Source organism: Phallusia mammillata, chromosome 4 (genome assembly GCF_965637545.1).
Source record: "Phallusia mammillata chromosome 4, kaPhaMamm4.hap1.1, whole genome shotgun sequence".
In the NCBI taxonomy this organism is placed as follows: domain Eukaryota; kingdom Metazoa; phylum Chordata; class Ascidiacea; order Phlebobranchia; family Ascidiidae; genus Phallusia; species Phallusia mammillata.
In genome coordinates, this window is record NC_137255.1 from 5,519,206 (window position 1) to 5,541,341 (window position 22,136).

Below are 22,136 nucleotides of genomic sequence, written 5' to 3' on the forward strand. Positions count from 1 at the left end.
ATAAAATTTATATTTATAACGACTATAATTGTTGCTCTTTACATAATTTAGCAAGGATGTGTTGCATAAGTCGATTAATGTATTTGGTAAAATGCATATGCTCCAGTAGTGTTTACGATTCATTTGATTTAGAATTTAAAGTTGCCGTACTTATACTGTCCGTAAAACCACGTAAAACACCCGACAGATAAATCCTACTTGGTCGTTTACACAAAATAGTAATAACAACCCCCAGGGCTTCATGTGAGCTAACGTAACACTGGTTCCGCTTTTTCGTGTTACTGGCGCCATACAGTCTGTCCGCAGCCTTTCAGTTCCTCTTTTGCCAATTGTTCTTCATAATAGTTACATTTCAACAATGTTCCGCAAACGTAAAAAGACTATTGGCACAAACAATAAAGTTTTATGTTACATTGCAGCACCAGCACCTGTCAGAAAGACAAACACAATAAGTGAAAGGTAAACAAACGCCAACGCCAAGACAAAGTCCAATCATCGTTTCGCATGAAGTCACGTGTTTACACGGCCTACTTTTTTTACATTTATTAGAGTAATTTTATATGTCTACGTAAGGCTGTTAACCATAAATAGTTTTCTTGCAAGTAGAATGGCACAATATCGCATTTGGCAATGTTTCCATTTTAATCGCCTGCAAACTTCATGATAAGGCTGCTGACCATACTCTAGCATTTATTAGGCAATGCTTTTACTGAGGAAATTTTCAAATAATCTTGTTTTGGTTGCAATAGTGCAGACAAAATTGACATTACGTCATTTTAGCTCGCTGCGAATAGTCTGCAAAGGGAATTCAGCTCAAAAAAGTACCAGGGTAATCCCCGTCTGGGCCGCGCAAGTTGCGCCATTTCCAAACAGCCGTTTCCCAGACACGAACACGATTGGTACTTTAGTGTCGCAATCTTTTGTTATTCACAAAATCAATCATCCACTAGAAACACAAAAACGAATTGTACAGGTGTGGTGTGTTTGTACATTCGTTAAACTCATTGTATGTTGTTAAATTACATGTCGCGTTTGTGTGATGTTGTAAAGGTTATTCTCAGAATTGAATGCGGCTATGTTGATTTAAACTTTGCCGACGTATTATTGCTGATGCTTTATCAGTATATGCGAGTTGTTTTTGTGAATGAAACACACACTTTTTAACTAATCCAATTCTTATTAACCTTTTTATAAGCGCTGTGCCGTAGGACCTAAAAGTTTCATTTACCGCTTATAAGAAAACGAATCTACCAAATATAGAACACAGAACTTAAAGTAATGATCTGACTGAAAACCCCTGAAAAAATGACAAACTATATTTTTTCGGGGGTAATTACCAGTGATGCAACGAAGTTTCGGTTGGTCAAAACATCTCGGCCGAATATGCTGTTTGATAGGTTATAAGGTTTCGAAACACGAGCCCCGCTGTTTGCAAAATATTACATGATTGTTCAGTTTACGTTTTGCAAAAGTGGTTTCGGAGTGACACAAATCAGTTCCTTTCGGGGAAGGTTCGGTATCACTAGTAAATACCAGCAGGTTAAGTACCACTGAGTTGTACGCTTGTGCTTTATTCTCTCCGGCAATGATCAATACAATCTATATTTAACAAATATGGTCTCCGACTCGTAGAAGCACCCCCTGAAAGCCGAAAAATGTATTTTTATAATTTCAGACAAAACTTTTTCATACAACCCCCCAAAAATCATCAAAGAAGTTAAATGCATCTTAACAATATTTAACTAGTTTTGTCTAACCCAATTATTTTCAAAAATACAAGAGCGTTTTTTCAAGGTTTCTGTAAAGTATTGTAACATAAGAATTCAGTCTTTCGTAATGTGTAGGAAATACAAACAACAAAATGATAGCAATAAATCCAATATAGTACTCATTTCCTTTATACCACCGTCGCCTACCAAGCCGACCATGCAGAAAAGTCATCACGCGCATTTTTGTTTTACGAACACAAATAAATGAAAGACACAAACAGAATATTTAACACTGTTAAAAGCACGGTCATACAAATTCCAAAAGTCCTGGCCGGAGGCAGTCTGATATAAGCCTTGCAGTATTCGAGCCAAAAAATTACAACCATAATATAAGCAGAAAAAGCGCCATTAGAAAGGTAGTGTAGGATGGTAAAGTTATATTGGACGCACATGTTGGAGCTTCAGACAGCAGTATTGTATCTGTGTAAAAAATAATGAAAAAATTAATAACGAGGAACGACAACCGATTTAAGTTATGTAGCGTAAACATTGTGCGAAACATTGTAGCGTAAACACATTAGGCAAAGTAGGCACGTGCCTACAGGCCAGTCAAAAATCCAGGCCACTTTAAATGATTTGGCAACACTGATAATTTTAATTTTTTAGTTGGCGACCCTGATTTTCGGACCACTTATAAAATGTGCCTACAGACCAGCAGACCCTTAATCCGGCACTGGAAACAGCCATACTTACACATCTGGCCTCATCAGCTGGATTGTTGTATCGTTGTGATGGTCAAATTTATCACTTAATTGTAAGTTACAAATTTTGTTTCAAATTTTTGACACGTTAGCAAAGGCCCCACAATTATCTTATAATTGCATTTACGGGATACCTTTTGGTTCCTTGATTTATAAACTTTGCTTCAACTATTTCCCTAAAAAAGACCTTTTAGCGTCCATAATTCAGTCTACATCAACCAGAAAGGGCACTTTTTTCAACTTACCCTCTATCCATCTTGAAAACGACGCAACGTTTGTAAAGACTGAAGGGGCCTCCCCATTTCTACACGAGAGTGGAACTGACGTAACGCCAACAACGTACCACGTGATTTCGTCAATTAACATCACCAAAGGCCCACCGGCGTCTCCCTTTTAAAGACAAAAACCTGTTAATAGGTTTTGCTGAATCGCTTCAAAATCACTAATTTTCATATTTGGGGTTTGAACTTAACTTATTATTGTAACTTAAAGTAATACCTCGCACAGACCGGCTTGACCCTGTGGTCGACCTCCAGCACATAATTGCGTCTCGGCAATATAGGAATACGTCGTTGAGCACGTGGTTCTATTGACCAATGGCAGTCGAACTTGAAACAGGGTGGGATTCGGTCGAGAGACAACTGTAAAATATTAAAGTTAAAAAAATATAAAAATGCGTAACAATCGGTAAATTGATAAGTTATCTATACTCTGCTGCAGCGACCAAATATAAACACGCTTATTTTACACTTTTTGCCTTACTTACATTATAACACGAAAGGGCACTAAAGCTTTTTTTGTTCTGACAGAATATATATCTGTCCTCTTATGATTCGAGCCACTTGCATATACTCGCATTAATACGAGTCACCGTTGGTATAATCAGTTAATACATACACACATTCATAACTGGCATCAACCCTAAAGCGTTTATGATGACCAGCAGTCATTCTTATATAAATCATACAGTACGCCAGGCATATTGTTCCGAATCAGCTGGTCACCAAGCATTCTTATAATTTTTAGGTTTATGGCCTGTTACAAGAGTATTACGTAAAGTCAATTAACTAGCAATTTAGCTGGTCGTTATTCCGAATCATCTCATCACCAAGCATCCAGATATATGACATGTCACAGGCTAGAAAAAGTACCAGCGATTACGGCCACCTAGAAGTTGGAAAGAAACCCAACCTCAATAAAACTTTTGCAAAGGCACTTTCAGTCAAGTCGTGTTTATCACTTACCCCAGGTTAAATCGAGTCTTTATGTGGTTGTGACTTAAATATGAACACTTTTCTACTGCATTGTGTAATACAGTAGTTCTCAAACTGTGCGTCGCGACGCCCTGGTGCGTCATTTTAATTTTCCAAAGGCGTCGCGAAATAGTTCCGTTTCATGGCTTTTTGTTGTTGTAATAATAAACCAAACTTTATTAATAAGTTTCCTCATCAACTTTTATTTGCTGGCGCGTCGCAAGATTAGAAAACTTTTCCAGGGGCGTCGCAACAAAAAAAGTTTGAGAACCACTGGTGTAATACAAATACTTGCCCAGGGAACCGAATCCACTTGCTATAGCGCTGAGGTTGAAGTCAAGAACAAAGTTTGGGGCTGGATAACACACTGGACGAACGTTGGGCGTATATGTGAGAGTATGCGTGAGTTTCAATAGGGCGAGATCAGATGTAAACAACTGGCTAAAGACAAAAACAAATGAATATCAAACCTATAAAGTATACCTGTGCGTTGTAGGCTGCATTGCAATGAACGTTTAATGCAGTGTTTCTCAACCTTTTGCACTCTGCGACCCCCTTTGAAGGGTTTCTAACAAAGTACGCGACCCCTTTATAATCACGGATAGGCAGTTTTACTACAAAAATATCTTCATCATACACTTATTGTCAACTGTCATTGTAACAGTTCTACTGGTGCTGTACAGAAAACCCCTTAAAATGTCGTTATGGCTCATGGTAGCCTACCATAAACATTTTAAACATTTCATACTTAACCCCAAAAAACCCAAACCCCAATGATAGAAGTACGAGTTGGATTGCGTCTTCGCGAACCCTTTAAAAGTGATGAAAACTTTTAAATGTTCGTCTTCGCGAACCCTTTAAAAGTGATTGGCAACCCCCATGTTGAGAAACGCTGATTTAATGTCAACAAGGTAAAGTACGGTGCCTAGCTAAAGCAATAAAACTATCTGGCTGCAAGTTTCTGTGCTTAAGCATTAACGGACAATGGTTTTCCGCTTGTTTTTTTAGTAAAGCAGTATGCCGTCAAACAAGTCCATTTGTATAGTTAAACAACAATCCCTACATGGGATTTTTTTCGTATGTGGGATTTTTTTTCTTACCTTTCAAACGCAGGATGCCTGTGTATTTCACTGACATTTGAGTGTTGTTCACCTGGTACATCAAACTCTGCTTTGCCAACATCAACACGCAACATGGCAGGAGATCTGATAAAAAAGCAAATTACACAACGCTAAACCAACGCCTATAAAGCTCTTGCTTATGCTGGGATTTGAACCGACAGCAGCAAGAACGCTTTACCAAATATGCAGAGTGGTTTGATTACGGTATACAATCTCTAAGCATTATGGACCAAAAGAAACTGACCAACTTTTGTAAAATCGCGGGCGGCACTTTTGTAAAACAGAAGTTTTATATATTGTATCGCATGTGTAGCCACACCTGCCTCGATGACGACTTGTTAAAGGCGGCTACAGTGTAAACTATAATGTTCATTGCAAATTGTTTGGTGAGTCTGATTGTTAGATCGCAGAAAATCAGCATCACACTGCATTGAAAGGGTTTAGCGAGCAATACTTTGTTATAAATTTAAACTTTGGCGGACCCGACAACCTTTTTTTAACAGGGCACATTTAGCCCGTGGGCTGTAGGTTCCACACCCCTGGTTTAGATGAATGCGCATCCACAAATCGAATTGACTGCACCGCTGTAACATATCGAAGCAGGGTTGTAAGCGGGCCCGAATTTCTAGTCCGATCCCGACCCGAAAGTACAAGCCCGACCCGAACCCGAATCGTTTTTGAGAAGCCCGTTTATGCCCGAACGTTCGATTGACAGACCTATACATGAAAGCCTACAAAAGGTACGACTGTATAGAGTATAATAAAGAAGACATACGCGATAAACAAATAGCCAAAGGCTTAAACACCGCGTTTAAGGGCTTCTGAGATTAAGTCGAGCAACTAACAACCTAGCTAGGTAATTTTATTCCAAAAAATATTACAGACACAGAGTGTAAAGTACCCCGGAACCGAATCCGACCTGAAAATCCCGGACCGGTTACAACTCTGTATCCAAGGTGAAAAAATTCAAATACTTACACGTAGTTGCGCACGCAGTACGCGGATGTTAAAATCCATCGGGTTGCAATAATGGAACCACCACAAAATGGTACAGAGTCGGATGCATTGGAGAGTACAGCGTGCCATGGCCATGATCCAGCCACCGACGCACTACCTCCAACTACTCGCAAGTCCTGTGAAGTAATGCGTTTTAGAAAATTAGATAGACCTTGTTTGATGTCTACACGATAGACAGGGATGTAACATATTTCTATAATGGTCACTATACCCAAACCACAATTAAGTAGAGTCATTTAAATTTACGCTTTTAGTGATTCCAGTCAGTCAAATCGAGTCTTTTACCGACCACTTTTTTCATTTAAACTGGCTCGTAGTCAAATGTTAATACGGGAAAGTTTAGTGGCACAAGCGGTTTAAATAAGGACCGCGAGTTCTGTTTTTAAATGCAAAAAATGTCCTAAACGTCCATGTAGTCTTTTGTTTTACTTCTTGTTTTCATTGTTTAAGTCCAGCATTTTACCTATACGCTGTTCCAAGCAATATCAGCTATTAGGGCACAAAATGACAATCTTGCTATCACAAAAGTCTTCTGCACAACCTCCGGTACGTATAGGCTTACCCAGGTAAACTGTGGTGGTGTTTGCACTTTTCCACATTGAAAATACCTTGAGGGCGGTTTTTCTGCAAACAAAACTTACTCTGTTTCAAAGGCACATCTTAGGCATGACGGTAACACAACGTAGTAAAATTTAAACAACAAAAATGACACAAAATCATTCATTTAAGAGCTAATGCTCTACGCCTATACTGTATGACTTTACATATTCGTTCTTTTTCATCAGCAATTTTCGCAAATGGCATAATAAAAGAATTGCTTTACTGATAGTCACATGGGTAAATGCTAAGATTTTTTTTAATGTTATTTCGACCATGTCAAAATATATTTATGATAGGAATATTGTTTTTGTTACATTATGCTACAGAATCAAACCCACCACACTCAATTTCGTCGCTATCGTCAGCACAATCTCTCCTCCCATCGCATTTGCTTTGCAAGGGTACACAGGCCCCATTCCAACACTGGTATTCACTATCGCCGCAGCGAGCTGCGAAATTAAGAAAAAGAAATTCTGCTTCATAAACTATATCACAAAAGTAATTAACGTCAAAAACAAAGTATAGTTCTGCTAAAGGCATTTTTTGCTTTTTATGTGATCGCCAAATTGCATTGATATTTTACGCCAAACTACACATCAAATCGCCAATTTCAGTAAGTTCCGTACGCATTTCTATACACATCCTTTGATCAACTTTCAGTACTAAATTTGTGCAATATGACGTTATTACTTTCTTAATGGTATTTGATACCTTTAACCATCATTGGTGTTTTCATGGCTTTCTTACTTACAAAAATACACACATATAAAATACAATGCAAAGTGTACCTGAGGTTCTGTAGGTAATACTGAAGCCTCTTTCCTCATGAAGATCATCAGAGTGGAAAACTATGCGAACCACGTGACCTAGGGCGGAAAAGTCCCGTGGTTTTTGATTACCACACAATCTTCTGCCAGTGTACTATACAAACACCAAATATACCAAAGGGTGCACCGTTTTAGTGACGTTATTCAGTCATTACTCACCAGTATTAAGTCGTCATACACCTCTAGATAGTCAAATCGACATAAGGAGTCGGATTCTATGTCAAAATTATTAAAATAGACTTCTATAACCTGTCAACAAAATACTCGTTTTTCAAGACGTTTACGATTTTTGTTTGGTGATAAACGACTGCTTTTTTAATACTTAACGAAATTTGGCATATTAGGCGATGCCACTCAAGTATAGTTTTATATAACTTAAAAATGTTATTTAATTTGCATTAGGTGGTAAACTCACTTTATCGGCTGTGGTTATAATCGTCCACTGACAATTAACAGACTTTGGGTAAGTCTCAGGATAACCAGGGGAGGTAAGAGTAGCAGCGTCCAAGGTCGTTGTTACATTGCCCTCGCACGCAACAACTGGCAAAAAGTAATAATATTTTATGGGGTTTTAAACTTGGACTCAAACACTTGACTTTTATTGCTGTCGTGGGGTGAAGCGTCTCGGACCATTGTACCAAAATCCCTTTTTAACGGGATTCAAACCCAAGACGCTTCCGGGGACGGATCCCGAATAGTTTTTTATGTCTGTATGTGGGTCAGGCGCGCAGGATCATTCAGTTCCTGCTCCAAAATACTCGACCTTTTTTCTTCTTCTTCACGGGGTTCGAACCCAGGACTCTCCCGGGGACGAATCCCGATCAGGGTTTTTTATGTCTGTATATGGGTCACAGGCGCGCCGGACCATTCAGTTCCTGCTCCAAAATACTCGACCTTGCACAAATGAAATTCATTGGTACCCTCTAGCGACATCAGCCGAAAGGGAATGTGTGCATACTACAGTTAGGGGCAGCAGTGAGCTGACTAAACTATTTGTGTTGATATTACGTCGGTAATGTACCAATGCCTACCTTGTGGAACGGCTGTGTTGGTAACAGGGGGAGTTGAGGTGGTCGTAGTGCTAGTTTCCGTGGTAGTAGGGGTTGTCGTGGTCATTGTAGTAGATGATGTTGGGATTGATCCGTCGTAAACAACTGAAAGTTTGAAACATATTACTCAGGGTGGAAAGGCTAAAGCTAAAACCATGATACATTCAAGTTAGGTCTTCCAGTTATTGGTGTTATATGGTCAAATAAGCGTTTAAAACTAAACGCCTCTAACATTACATCGGACAACATACAGGACCAGGGAAACATTTTTTCGGAGGTTTAAAAATACACTTTTTCTAAGAGTTAAGACTATTTTTTTCAGGTTTTCCAATTTCTGTAGTTTCTAAATCAGCTCGAATATTCAGGCTATACCTTGCACAATCCAGTCGTACGCAACAGAAATTTTGGTAAAAACACTAGGATATCCTGCTTGGCCACAAAGCTCAGCATATGAAGCTACTCCAATCACATACCAAGTAGTTTCATCTACAAGACATGCTAACGGCCCGCCGAAGTCCCCCTGAACAAAATTCGTGCTATTGGTTAGACATACTATTAACGCGAAAACCGATTGTAAAATGTTTTCGTGTGTGTAATATAAGCCTGTGTTTAATATCACGCTTTTTAAGTTTTTCTTGCATCAATGAAATAGCGTAAAAGTGTGACTACCTGAGTAACGAATTGCTTCTTGCACTTCATAAAGCGAAACTCGTTAGGCGAAAAATGAAAGATTTACTGTTTAAAATCGTTAACGCGTATAATAAACTTTATAACATTGCATTTGTTTGCATCAGTGATACGTTTGACGAAGTGCGACAAAATCAGATTCGATTTCACACAGGTTGTCCAAGTGTGTAATGATTGAAAGCAATGAACCCCAGGTGCCTATTTGACTGTTTGGTCAGTTACAGGTAAACTATGATATGTTTGACAAAACCAATCAAGAAAAACTTTCAGTAAATGATTAATTAAGAAGCAAATGCTTCTGACTCAAAATCAGTAGACACTGGGTTGGTAGCCTATATTCGAGATATATATTTCACCTATTCAGGCATCGTCAAAGAAAAACTTTCCCTACAAGTTACAACCGACCTCCATAAATCAAGTAACATACGTTAGATTTAACAACTAATGATCTTTAATACCTGACAAACCCCGATCCCTCCCTTGCTGTAATCTCCAGCACATACATGAGAATCGGTAAAGTTGGTTCCATAAACAGTTTCGCAAATGTTTGGATCAATTATCGGAACACGAACTTGTTGCAAGTTGTCTGGGCTAACTTGCTCTTGTCCTGTTAAAAAAACCGTTTGCCCCAAGTTATAGTTTCATAGGGCTAAATTAACTACAAACAAGTTATACAGCCTTAAACTTTGAAGTAAACCTCGCGAAGCACTTGTACCAAACTTGGCTGTTAGTATGTTTTAAGTAGGAAAATTGACGATCCTGCAGTTAGCACAGCCGCCTTGTGTCTACATGGTTGTTGGTTATAGTCCCAACTTATTTTTTGTGTGTGTATCTCGGAAAAAATGTACTTCAAACCAGGTTGATTTAGTTAACATCCTTAAATTTTCAAACAAATAATAATTTAGGATTTGTAAATGTGGCAAGGTAGCAGAACGACGTAACGCAACCGAGGATAAAACTAAACAAACATAAAAATTCACCTATAAGACCCCATCCTGTTGCAATACATTGGGTTCCGGGCTGGACGTTGAAGTCTGAGGTATTCGACGGCACGCATATAGAACGAACGTTGGTTGTAAAATTGAAAGGACTGAAAAGTCTCAACAGAGCCATATCATGCAACTTTCTTACACTGGAAATGTAAAAAAGCATCGTGGGTTTTCAGCCTTACTTACTTACATTTTTTAAAGGCAATGGTGTGTTGTATCTTGACACGATGTTTCGTTTATGTGTTTCAAACAAGTTAAGTGTTATAATTATGAACGAATAGCGAACTTGCTACCTGTCATAATTTGGGTGTATAACAATCTCTTGCAAAACCGACTGTTGTGATCCAAGCGTTCCAATTAATGTGTGACGTCCAGCAAAAACTCTAATGTCATGAATTCTGGTGCAAACACAAATGCAGTATCAAATTTTTGTTACATAAACATGGGTTTGGCTTCATCAACTTGTTGAAAACCTTACGTTAGACTACCCAGGCAATGAGCTGAAGTCACAAGCCATTCTGTAGTAAGCACAGCAGCTCCACATAATAAGGTCCCATCTCCATGTTCCACAACAGCTTGCCATGGCCATGAGTTAGATATCGCTTCGTTTCCACCAACTATGCGCAAATTCTTTAAATAAAAATTTAAAATGCTACTGTGTACCACATTAGAACTAAATTCTTTTATATTTTCAAACTTACCCACACAAATTGAGGAGCCACGTCTTGTTTTCCACACTCGGCATTATTTTGTGATGTTTGTGCTGTTCAAAGTAAAAACAGCACATAAAATGTGACCAATATTTTTTTTAAACATTTTTATTGCGCAGAGGACCTTTTCTTTAATTCGTTGAAAAATAAAAATTGTTCATGTGGATTGTTTGGTAACTCAAAAGGTGACTCTATTTAAGTAATTGATGAGATCACATTTACAGTTATTTTGTGTTTTGCATAATTGTACTCATTTATAAATAAAAAGAATTTCTGCAGAAGTACCACATTCAATTTCGTCACTGTCATCATTACAGTGCTTTACTCCATCACAATGCTGTGATTCAGAAATACATGCACCATTCCAACATGTAAATTGATTAGACAAACATGCATCTGCAAAGAAAACATTTACCTGACAATTAGTCTATTCTACTTATTGCTGTAAAAAACAAGTCACTTAATCTGAAAACGGGGTCTGTGTTCTGTTTGAAATCTTTGTATAGTGGCATTTTAATACACTGTAGAGTCTCGTGGCAAAAATGAAACTAGGTTTGTATAAAATAAATAAACCTATGTAACCTGTTGTGGTCCAATAAACAAGAAAACCCTTTGCTTGGGTGTCATCATCAGTTTCCATTGTAAGTGTAACATTTCTGTTCCCAGCAGTAAAGTTCCTGGGAGATGACGTACCACAAAATGTTCTATCATAAAACTGTATGCAAACAATACAACAAAAACCTTATGGTGTATATCTGCTTTACCATTAGTTAGTCAACAAATGTAGAGGTTTTGTTACAGTTAGCCTGAGTTTATTGGTTGAGTCTTTGTTTAAGTGATTGATTTTATTCATAGGCCTAATGGAAAACTGCAATGTTTTACCAATCAACAATTTAAGTGCAAAGAAGCAGATGGTAATCTTAATGTGATTAGACAAAGTCTTAATCAATGAAAAACATCGTGTTTTTTTATATTTTGCATATAATAAAGAAGTTTTTTCAACAGGAATTAGCAACAGCCTCCCCCCCCCCCCAAAAAAAAAAAAAAAACCTTACCTAGTGTAATTAACAACGATTAAAATGACAAAATAAATAGACATCAAAGTGGTAAAATTCAATTTCCCTTGGTTTGTTATAGTCCACAGAAATATAGTCCACAGAAATACCATTTTTCCTGTGCTGTTTGCCAAAACACATGTCCAACACCAAACATACCCTTATGTTTCCATCATATACTTGGAGATCATCAAATGCACAGAAATTACTCTGTTCTAATTCAAAATCCAAGAAGTATACATGTATAACCTAAACAGAACATACATCTCAAAAAGTTTACTACATTGATACTGTTAACATTCTGAAGAAAAGTAAAAACACTACATTGCATCTAACCTTGTTTGTAGGAGCGAAAATTGATATCATGCAGTTGAGATCATTTGGGTATAGTTCTGGATAGTTAGGAGATTTTAAGTAGCCTGCTTGTCCAGTCACAGATATTTGTGTGCAGATGTCTATTGCTATTTTGGAAACAAAAGTTTTGTTATCTACTCTTAAACTTGTTTGTCCGCATAGGAACAAACCCAGCTGTTAAAATAAACACTAAAATTGTAAAATTGACTTTGATTCACATCGTGCCAAACCACATAACAGCAAACTTACCGTCTTCCGCATTTAAATTTTGCGCCAAAACTACTGGGAAAACAGCAGTAAATCCAATCAGCGAACGGAAAAACATCACATGAAGCACATACAAAATTTTAACTTTAAGCAACACCAACATAATCACTAACAGGCTAGTGTTGTTGCTTGAAATACTCAAAATGAGTTATGAGACATCGTGCGATACGAAACGCTTCACACCTCAGATGTCAAGAAACATCGTTTTGGACAATTGCGAGGCATAATATTACAACAAATCAGAGTGTTGGCATTCTTCAGACGGAAGCGATGAAGGATCAAGTTTCATATAGTTGGGAAAGATGTATAAGATGCTCGTTAGGTGTTAGAAATCGTAGACAGTCACAGTCTCGTAAACAGCCGTAATCGCAGGTGGTGTACCATGACGAAATAGTCTATTCGTGTGATAGATTACTTGACCTTGGGTTTAAATCAAAACAAAATACGCAAATCCAAACGCTGGCTAAGACTCCCACATGGGCACATACGAGGGTTACAGACAATAGAAATTCTTACTACGGACTATGGACTACGGACTATGGACTACGGACTACTATGACTACGGCGTTTAAAATGCTTGACTTAATTATTTCCGGCTCTACTAACTGTAACGGTTGTCAGGAATCGCAATAACAGCGCGACCGCAGTTATACAGGGATTCGTGCTTTGTTCAATGTGGGCTATCCTACTTATAATGCTTGGACGAAGATCGCTGTGTTTGCAAGTTACCAGTCTGTGCAAAAGATCAATAATGAAAAGATGAGGTATCTTATTAGCTGCGTAAAAACATTAATTATAGTTGCGGTATTGACTCTTCTTTCAAACTTCTGCATTGAACGAAGTGCGTTCAGTCAGCTTTCTCTTACCCGAAATTTAAATAGGCCTTCATACGGCCCAAACATTTTGTCGGATAATGCTTCAAGTCAGTTGCCACCGGTAGTTAAGAAAAGGCAGTGTGTTTGGGGCCCCCCTCCAAAAAAGAATGTCGTTCCAAAGATTAAACTGGACCCTACAAAGTTTCTGTATCCAGGAATTCGCGCTGGCCCTAACAATCAAATGCGACAACTACTCAAAGTTGTCCATGTGGCTATTCTTTTAAACAGGTGAGCTCTTTGCAGAAAAGTTTTTTAGCAGCAAGCATGGATGTGAAAAACAGTTTGTTTGTTTTATTTATATCTTTGACGGGCAGGCAACACCTAAATGATTTATGCCCACAATGAGTCCGTCTGTCTGTTTTACTACAAGTTCATTGAATCATTCTTTAAGTTTTTCGAATTAGAATGTTGGTGACTTCGATTTAGTTTAACACATCAGGAACCAATGTCGCTTAAGTTTATTGCTTAAGAAAATACAAGCGACCGAGATAGGATTAGAACTCACAACCTTTGGAACACAAGGCAGTTGCGCTAACCACTAGGCCATCTTGGCGACAGTTTTAAAGAAACATTGCAAAAAATGCCAATATTGCCTTTACCAAAAGTTTTTTTTTATTCCAGGACTCTTGTGGTGCCAAATTTTTATTCGCACTTTTCTGTTGGTCAGCAGATCGTCCAACCTTACCAAAGGGTAGACGTCGACCGAATATGTAGTCTTGTGTCATGTGTTACATTGGAAACGTTTCAGAAGGTCTGCAACGGAACGTTTCACTACGTGTTCTTGGTAAGTTTAGCTATTGTTGTAGATTAAGGTTTATAAGCATCTATAATTTTATGGAACAATTGTCTCCAGGCCTACTCTAATTTCATTTAATTAACATAAACCGTATGAACTCTATAGATTTCATTAGGAGTTAGATGTAGAGCAAAAATAAACATAAAATAGGAAAAAAAACAACCAGTAAAAAAGAAGAGAAAAACCAAAGCCTGTAGCAATGGTTCTTCATCAGTGGGAAGTTATGTAGCCTACATATAAAGGGAATAGGATCATACATTCGAAAGGATTTCACTATTCCAGTTGTTTCTATTTCCAGCAAAACCAAGACTTTAATGAAAAATTTTACAAAACAACTGCAAAGGACACCGGCTTGTCCATACGCTGGCCCTGGGACAAACCAACGAACAAATTCAAATCTACTTCTGGTCCGACAGTGGAACGTATATTTCCTAACAAACAACTGTCTTTATCTGAAATCAAGAAGTACTTTGACGTTCCAAAGCCATGCGCACTGTATCCTGGACACGAAGATGACATGTCGTTTTTTTACTTAAAACCTTCACTTCCTCTGCCAGACGTTGTTGAAGATATCTCTAAGTTGCAAGAAGATGATTTAAAGTTTGCGATAATGGAAGAAGTGGGCACTCTTCCTCATGTTATCGATGACACCGCCTTGGCTTACTCGCAGAAAGTGTTCAAAGGCGATTATGTAGGCGTTCATTGGCGCTACGACGACTCTGATTGGGCAAGACACTGCACGGTCTTAGGAGACCCAACTTGCAAAAACGTCAAAAAAATTTCAGGCAAACATATTGCCACGGCCATACACAACGACTTGCAGAAATTCATGACCAAGTTTACTCAAGGAATTAACATCTACATCGCCGCACCGCCATCCATGTCAACCTTCGCACAAAGCATTGTAACTGAGCTCAAACAACTGAACTCGACTTTTCACATTGCACCCCTGACTTTAGAACAGTTTGTCACGGACAAAATCGATTCGTGTTTTAAGAAAAACAACTGGCATTTTGGTGATACTTTGTCGCTAATTGAAATGGCTTTGATGCAAAAAAGCGAGTATTTTTATTACTCAAAATCATCGACATGGTCGAAAAACTGCCAACAGAGAAGGTGGTTTGTTCCACAAGATGGAAAATTGGCAGTGATGAAGTATGAAGCGAGTATTTTTGATTTAAGCGAAGCTGTTCTATTGGGTAGCTCGTAAGACGACGTTGAGTAACCTGAAATTTGCTATGTTTTCTTCATAATTTGCCGGCTATTTTTTGATTGATTATGATTTTTATTGATTGTTGCTTATCAGGTAATTAAACTTTGTTTGGATGCTCAACAATTGTTGTCAAATAAAAATTAAATGAAAAGAATTCTCTAGATGATTTTTGTTAGCTGCCAACGCACGCGCTTATATTTTTTTTGTGCCCACTAGGCGACGCCTTATACACGCAAAGACATATCCCCGAGGATTTCGACCTCGTGGGCTGGAACTTGGCCGAACGGTCTGGCGCGCCTGACCCACATACAGACATAAAAACCTTGTTAGGGATTCGTCCCCGGGAGTGTCCTGGGTTCCAACCCCGAAAACTAAAATTTGAATTTCCGATAAGTGGCGCAACGGAGCATAGGCGTGTACGTCTCGTACCTTGGTTCGTTGAGCTAACGGGTTTGGATTTACACTTCGTCATTTTGTGGTGTATCCCCGCGAACCGGTTTGAGCGGTTTATTTCATTAAACCCGAACCGAACCCACCGCAAAATACAATTTCCTAAAAACCCGAACCGGAGTTGAACCCTATATTATATTTGGTGTTGAACCTGAACCGAAACCGAACAACTAAAAAATGTGATCTTATGAAATTTTTTCCAAAACAGCGCACTGAAGAATATCCGCGAGATAACAGCCATAGGGCATATCAAAACTAACAAATTTGCAAGTTTTCCGCAATAAACGGTAGAACTTCTTTTAAAGTATGATAACGCAATGCAGATAATTGGAGAAATTAAAATTATACGAAAGGGGATTTAAACCGGTTCGGACCGGGTAATTTGCCCGAACCGGAACAAAACCCGAACCTGAAATTATACATTTTAAAAAACCCAAGAACAAGAACCCCTAAAAACAAAACAAAGTGAACCCGAACCGAATCTGAACCCATATGACAAGCGGTTCGACTCCCTGCTTATAAGGTTATTAAAAAAATACAAACAGAATAAATGGTTTTGGCTATGCCGATTTAAACTGATAATGTATTTTCTAAATGAGTCGAAATTTTATTTGGGAGTGAAGATAAAAACATGGAGTAAACATTTTTCAAAACAGCAAAAAAATCCTCGACTTAACGTTGTTTAAACATGCTCACTTTAAGGTTTCTGCAGAGTGACCAAAAATGCCTTAAGCCCTTGTAATGCGTTATAATGCTTGTTCTCTGTTCTCTTCTTTATGTTAAATTTAGTCCCAAACTTTATTCCAGTTTCACTGTTTTTTTCAAATAAATGCACTCTTTACGCTACCTACCGGAAATAAGCAAACCTGTCTGCTATAAGTTCTTACGTTAGTAGTTTTACCACAAAAATCGTCTCATAGAAATGTTTTTATGTCGTTATTTTGCAAAAAAAAACTTTTTCGACAACAATTGTTGAGCACCTGACATAATTTGCTTACCAGATAAACAACAATCAATAAAAATCATAATCAACTGCAAAATAGGCAGCAAAATATGAAGAAAACATAGTGAATTTCAGCTTATTCAACGTCGTCTTACGAGCCACTCATTAGAACAGCTTCGCTTAAATCAAAAATACTCGCTTCATACTTCATCACTGCCAATTTTCCATTTTGTGGAACAAACCACCTTCTCTGTTGGCAGTTTTTCGACCATGTCGATGATTTCGAGTAATAAAAATACTCGCTTCTTTGCATTAAAGCCATTTCAATGAGCGATAAAGTATCACCAAAATGCCAGTTGTTTTTCTTAAAACACGAATCGATTTTGTCTGTGACAAATTCTTTTAATGTCTGCGATGCAATGTGAAAAGTCGAGTTCAAGCGCTTGAGCTCAGTTACAATGCTTTGTGCGAAGGTTAACATGGATGGCGGTGCGGCGATGTAGATGTTAATTCCTTGAGTAAACTTGGTCATGGATTTCTGCAAGTCGTTGTGTATGGCAGTGGCAATGTGTTTGCCTGAAATCCTTTTAAAGTTTTTGCAAGTTGGGTCTTTAAAGACCGTACAGTGTCTTGCCCAATCCGAGTCGTCGTAGCGCCAGTGAACGCCCACATAATCGCCTTTGAACACTTTCTGCGAATAAGCCAGGGCGATGTCATCGATAACTTGAGGAAGAGCGCCCACTGCTTCCATTATCGCGAACTTTAAATCATCTTCTTGCAACTTAGAGATATCTTCGACCATGTCTGGCAGAGGAAGTGAAGGTTTTAAGTAAAAAAACGACATGTCATCTGCGTGTCCAGGATACAGTGCGCATGGCTTTGGAACGTTAAAGTACTCCTTGATTTCGGTTAAAGACAGTTGTTTGTTAGGAAATATACGTTCCACTGTTAGACCAGAAGTAGATTTGACTTTGTTCGTTGTTTTGTCCCAGGGCCAGCGTATGGCCAAGCCGGTGTCCTTTGCAGTTGTTATGTAAAAATTCCCAGGAAAGTTTTGCTTTTGCTGCAAATAAAAACAACTGGAATAATCAAATCCTTTCGATTGTTTGGCTCTCTAGGTCAGAGGATTACCCACTAAAGTCAGTCACAAAATTCCCCCTTATTTTTATGATGATGTTATATGCCGTACAACGTACATTAAAAACATTTTTCTTTAATTGATTAAATTTACTTAAGTTTGAGACTACACAATCAGATTTATGACCATGTATATCAGGGCTACTCAAATGGCGGCCCGCGGTCCAAATCCGGCCCTTTTGGGCGTTGGATTTGGATCCCGACGGTCTTTTGATTGCGGCCACATACGCTATATTGTGTGTTAATTTCTTGATAGTTGCTATGTAGCGACAGTTAACTCAAATCCGCATAGCGATTCTCGGAGTACTGCTAGGAGCATGAAGTATTTCCAAACTTCAATAGACTATTAACGAAACGGCGATTGTTTCCGCACAATTGTATCTATGACGCAATAACTGAATTTTGAATTACTACTTTAGGGCCTAGGACAGGGATGGCGAACCTTTTTAGTTGAATGGGTCAAACATGATATCGAAATTCGGAAAGAAAACGAAGTGGGTCACATATTTTATTACATGTCAATGTCAATGCTAAGATGCTTGTTGCTGCATCTTTTCTGCAAGTCTTGTAATCCTAGGTAGTTTTCAGTCTAATACACGCAGCAGTCATATCTGTGCTGAGACGATTCCTGGCACTTGCTTTTATGAAATTCATGTGTGAAAACAAAGATTCGCATAAATATGTGGAACCAAACAGCGTCATCAAAGTTACAACAAATCGTTTCAAATTGTACGTGTAAATAAACATATCTGTTGGCTCACAATTGACTCAACAATCTGTATTTTAAGACAATAGGCAATCTGGCAAAGGGCCTAAAGTTAACTGTTGCGTTGCTTTTTAATCTTGGAGTCTGGTAACCCTACAACTAGTAATCAGCATAAATTTTTAAAACTACAAGTGGGTCACTGGAATTCACGTGGTGGGTCACTTTGTGACCCGCGGGTCAGTGGTTCGCCATCCCTGGCCTAGGAGGTAATCCTGCAAAACTAGATAAACTGTATTTTGTATGTTGTCGTGCCAAAACTTAATTTATGGTCAGTGCCCAATTCAAGCTTTTGTTTTGCTGACAGAAACATTTGGCTTGAAGAAATGTGTTAATTTTGTACCACTATTTTCCTCATTACCTATAACCAAAGTTGGCTAAGACATGTTGCATTATCTACAGATGTGTCTCGACCTTTGGTATTTTTACCTTTTCTATCTGGACCTTTCACAAAACTAATTGAGTAGCCCTGATGTATATAGTAAAAGTTAAAAGTTAAAACAACAATTCAGGTGCCATTAAATTGTAAGTTACAATTTTCCTCTGGTATGTACTTAATTTCCCACTGGTTAAGAACCATTGCTTTAGGCCCTACAGTTTAGGCTATTGGTTTTCTCTCTTTTTTACCGTAGTTGTTTTTGTCCTATTCTCTATTTCTCTTTGTCCTACATCTAACTCTTATTGTAGCCTATACATATGGAATTCATACGGTTTATGTTAAATAAACCAATTTAGAGCAGACCTGGAGTCGATTGTTGCATAAAATTTTACATGCTTAACCTTAAACTTCGACGATAGCTATACTTACCAAAAATACGTTGTGAAACGTTCCGTTGCAGACTTTCTGAAACGTTTCTAATGTAACGCATGACACAAGGCCACATATTCGGTCGACGTCTACTCTTTGGTAAGGTTGGACGATCTGCTGACCAACAGAAAAGTGCGAATAAAAATTTGGCACCACCAGAGTCCTGGAATACAGAAAAACAGTGTTGATAAAGGTAAAGCTACTAACGTTAGAATTTACAGTAGTCAGGTTTGCTAATTTCCGGGAGGTGGAGTAAAGAGTGGAGTTGTTTTAGAAAAGCAGTACAACTGGGATAAAGTTAGGGGCCAAATATTAGCATAAAGAACCAGTTTTTTTATGTTAATTTTATTATTATTATTTTGAAACCTCAGAACAACCCCAATAGTCCAACCCGTCAGCATTTTTTACTCAAATTGCATTTAAAATATTTGCGTGCGCCTTCTATCGAAAATTAGCAAACCTGGCTGCTGTGATTTCTTTCGTTAGTAGCTCCACCGTTGATAAAAGTAATCATGGCATTTTTGCAATGTTACTTTGAAACTGCCGTCAAGATGGCTAAAGGGTTAGCGCAACCTTGTGTTCACAAGGTTGTGGGTTCTAACCCTATCTCGGTTGCGCAAGAAACTTAAGCGACATTGGTTTCCGACGGGTTGAACTAAATTGAAAAAACAACAACATTCCAATTCGAAAAACTTTAAAAATGATTCAACGCAATGTAACAGGCAGCTCGACGGCGGACTCATTGTGAGCATAACGCATTCACCTTTTTGCCACCTTCGATAAAACAACAACAAAAAAGAACCGCTTTTTATTTCCATGCTTGCTGCTAAAAAATCTTCCCTGCTATAAGCTTACCTGTTTAAAAGAATGGCCACATGAACTATTTTGAGTAGTTGTCGCATTTGGTTGTTAGGGCCACTGCGAATTCCTGGATACAGAAACTTTGTAGGGTCCAGTTTAATCTTTGGAATGACATTCCGTTTCGGAGGGGGCTCCCAAATACAACGTTCTTTCCTAACAACCGGTGTTAACAGACTTGCTTTATCCGACAAGCCTTTTTGGCCGTATGAAGGCCTATTTAAATTTCGGTTAGAAGAAAGCTGGGTGAACGCACTTCGTTCAATGCAGAACTTTAAGAAAAGAGTCAATACCAAAACTACAATTAATATTTTTACGCAGCTAATAAGGTACCTCATCTTCATTATTGATCTTTTGTACAGACTGATAACTTGCAAACACAGAGATCTTTGTCCAGGCATTACAATTATGATAGCCTACATTGAACAAAGCACGAATCCCTGTATAACTTCAGTCGCACTGTTAGTGTGGTTCCTAACAGCAGTTACAGTTAGTTGAGCCGGAAATAATTATGTCAAGCATTGTAAACGTCGCAGTCATTCAGAAACGGATTTTTACATTGTTTTGGAGCATTCAGTATGTAATCATGTGGGGGATCTTAGTAAGCGTTAGAAAAAGCTGTGCACTGTACATCGTCTGTTGTAGCTTATATCCATTATGTTTTTTTATATGTTTAGGCTACGTTCGTATACTTTTTGCTAAGCTCAATGTTGAATGTCCCATAGCACAAGCATTATAACACATTACAACGGCTCAAGGCATTTTGATTCTCTGGAGAAACCTTAAAGTGAGCAATTTTAAACAACGTTAGGTGTTGAAATATTTTGCTGTTTTTGAAAATTATTACTCTAGGTTTTAATCTCCTGTCCCAAATAAAATTTTGACCTGATTTAAAAAATACAATATCAGTTTAGCCACAACCTTTTATTCTATTTGTATTTTTTTTAACCCGAACCCGCGAATCGGTTTGAGCGGTTAATTTCATTAAACCCGAACCGAACCCGAACCGCCAATTACGATTTTCTAAAAACCCGAACCGGAGTTAAACCCCATATTTTGTTTGGCGTTGGACCCGAACCGGAACCGAACCAGTAAAAAATGCAGTCTGTTATATATTTTGTGTTTTTTTCTCGTTCAGCGCACTGTAGAATACATGAGATAACACTTAGCGTGTCAAAAATAACAGTGCATGGGCAAAATTCTTTTGGAATTTGATAAGGCCAGGTAGTGAAAACGAATACAAATTTGAACTGGTTTAAAAACCGCAAACCGGTTCGGACCGGATAATTTGCCCAAACCGGAACAAAACCCGAACCCGAAAATATACATTTTCAAAAACCGGAACCGAACCCGAACCCGAACCCTTAAAAACAAAACCAAGTGAACCCGAACCGAACCTGCACCCATATGACCTGCGGTTCGACTCCCTGCATATAAGTATACTGAAGCAAAAAGTCAATATTTTAAACAGGAAAAACTAATTTCATGACAAATAATTTACTAACTTTTTGCTGTTCACCAGGATACACAACAAAATGACGAAGTGTAAATCCAAACCCGTTATCTCCACGAACCAGCGCAACCTTTTTGCACTGTTTCTGTGTCTTTTCCATGTGACGAGATTTAAGGTGCCAATAATTGTTGATTCAGCACCAATAATTGATTCAGCAATTTGTATGAATTTATTTGCTAAGCTCCGTTGCGCCACTTATCGGAAATTCCCTAACCTGGCTACTGTGAGTTCTTACGTTAGTAGTTCTAACAGCAAATTGTTTGGTTCTTAACAGTTGTTGTCGAAAAAGTTTATTTTGCAAAATAATGAAATAAAAACAATTCTCAAAAACAAGACGATTTTTGTTAGCTGCCAACGCGCGCGTTTATATTTTTATTTGTG

At 38.2% G+C, this 22,136-nt stretch overlaps 3 protein-coding genes across 3 annotated transcripts; 1 reads left to right on the forward strand and 2 right to left on the reverse strand.

The window, feature by feature from the left end:
- Nucleotides 1-1,940: 1,940 nt before the first annotated feature.
- On the reverse strand, nt 1,941-11,432 carry LOC145222581 (transmembrane protease serine 9-like). Its single transcript, XM_080088730.1, has 20 exons — nt 11,306-11,432; nt 11,009-11,119; nt 10,715-10,776; nt 10,492-10,643; nt 10,307-10,411; nt 10,005-10,156; nt 9,483-9,631; nt 8,710-8,857; nt 8,320-8,442; nt 7,704-7,828; nt 7,448-7,537; nt 7,250-7,382; nt 6,800-6,910; nt 6,424-6,485; nt 5,823-5,977; nt 4,824-4,928; nt 4,019-4,164; nt 2,969-3,111; nt 2,716-2,860; nt 1,941-2,189 (listed from the first exon to the last, which is right to left on the reverse strand). The coding sequence occupies exons 1-20, from the start codon at nt 11,361-11,363 to the stop codon at nt 2,086-2,088; spliced, it is 2,379 nt and encodes a 792-aa protein (XP_079944856.1). The 5' UTR covers nt 11,364-11,432; the 3' UTR covers nt 1,941-2,085.
- A 1,539-nt stretch (nt 11,433-12,971) lies between these two features.
- On the forward strand, nt 12,972-15,437 carry LOC145225409 (uncharacterized). The gene is made up of 3 exons (XM_080092095.1): nt 12,972-13,502; nt 13,896-14,058; nt 14,369-15,437. Exons 1-3 carry the CDS (start codon nt 13,159-13,161, stop codon nt 15,278-15,280), a joined length of 1,419 nt encoding a protein of 472 aa, XP_079948221.1. The 5' UTR covers nt 12,972-13,158; the 3' UTR covers nt 15,281-15,437.
- A 1,208-nt stretch (nt 15,438-16,645) lies between these two features.
- On the reverse strand, nt 16,646-20,823 carry LOC145225262 (uncharacterized). The gene is made up of 3 exons (XM_080091948.1): nt 20,240-20,823; nt 19,385-19,547; nt 16,646-17,739 (listed from the first exon to the last, which is right to left on the reverse strand). The coding sequence occupies exons 1-3, from the start codon at nt 20,641-20,643 to the stop codon at nt 16,828-16,830; spliced, it is 1,479 nt and encodes a 492-aa protein (XP_079948074.1). The 5' UTR covers nt 20,644-20,823; the 3' UTR covers nt 16,646-16,827.
- Nucleotides 20,824-22,136: the final 1,313 nt, after the last annotated feature.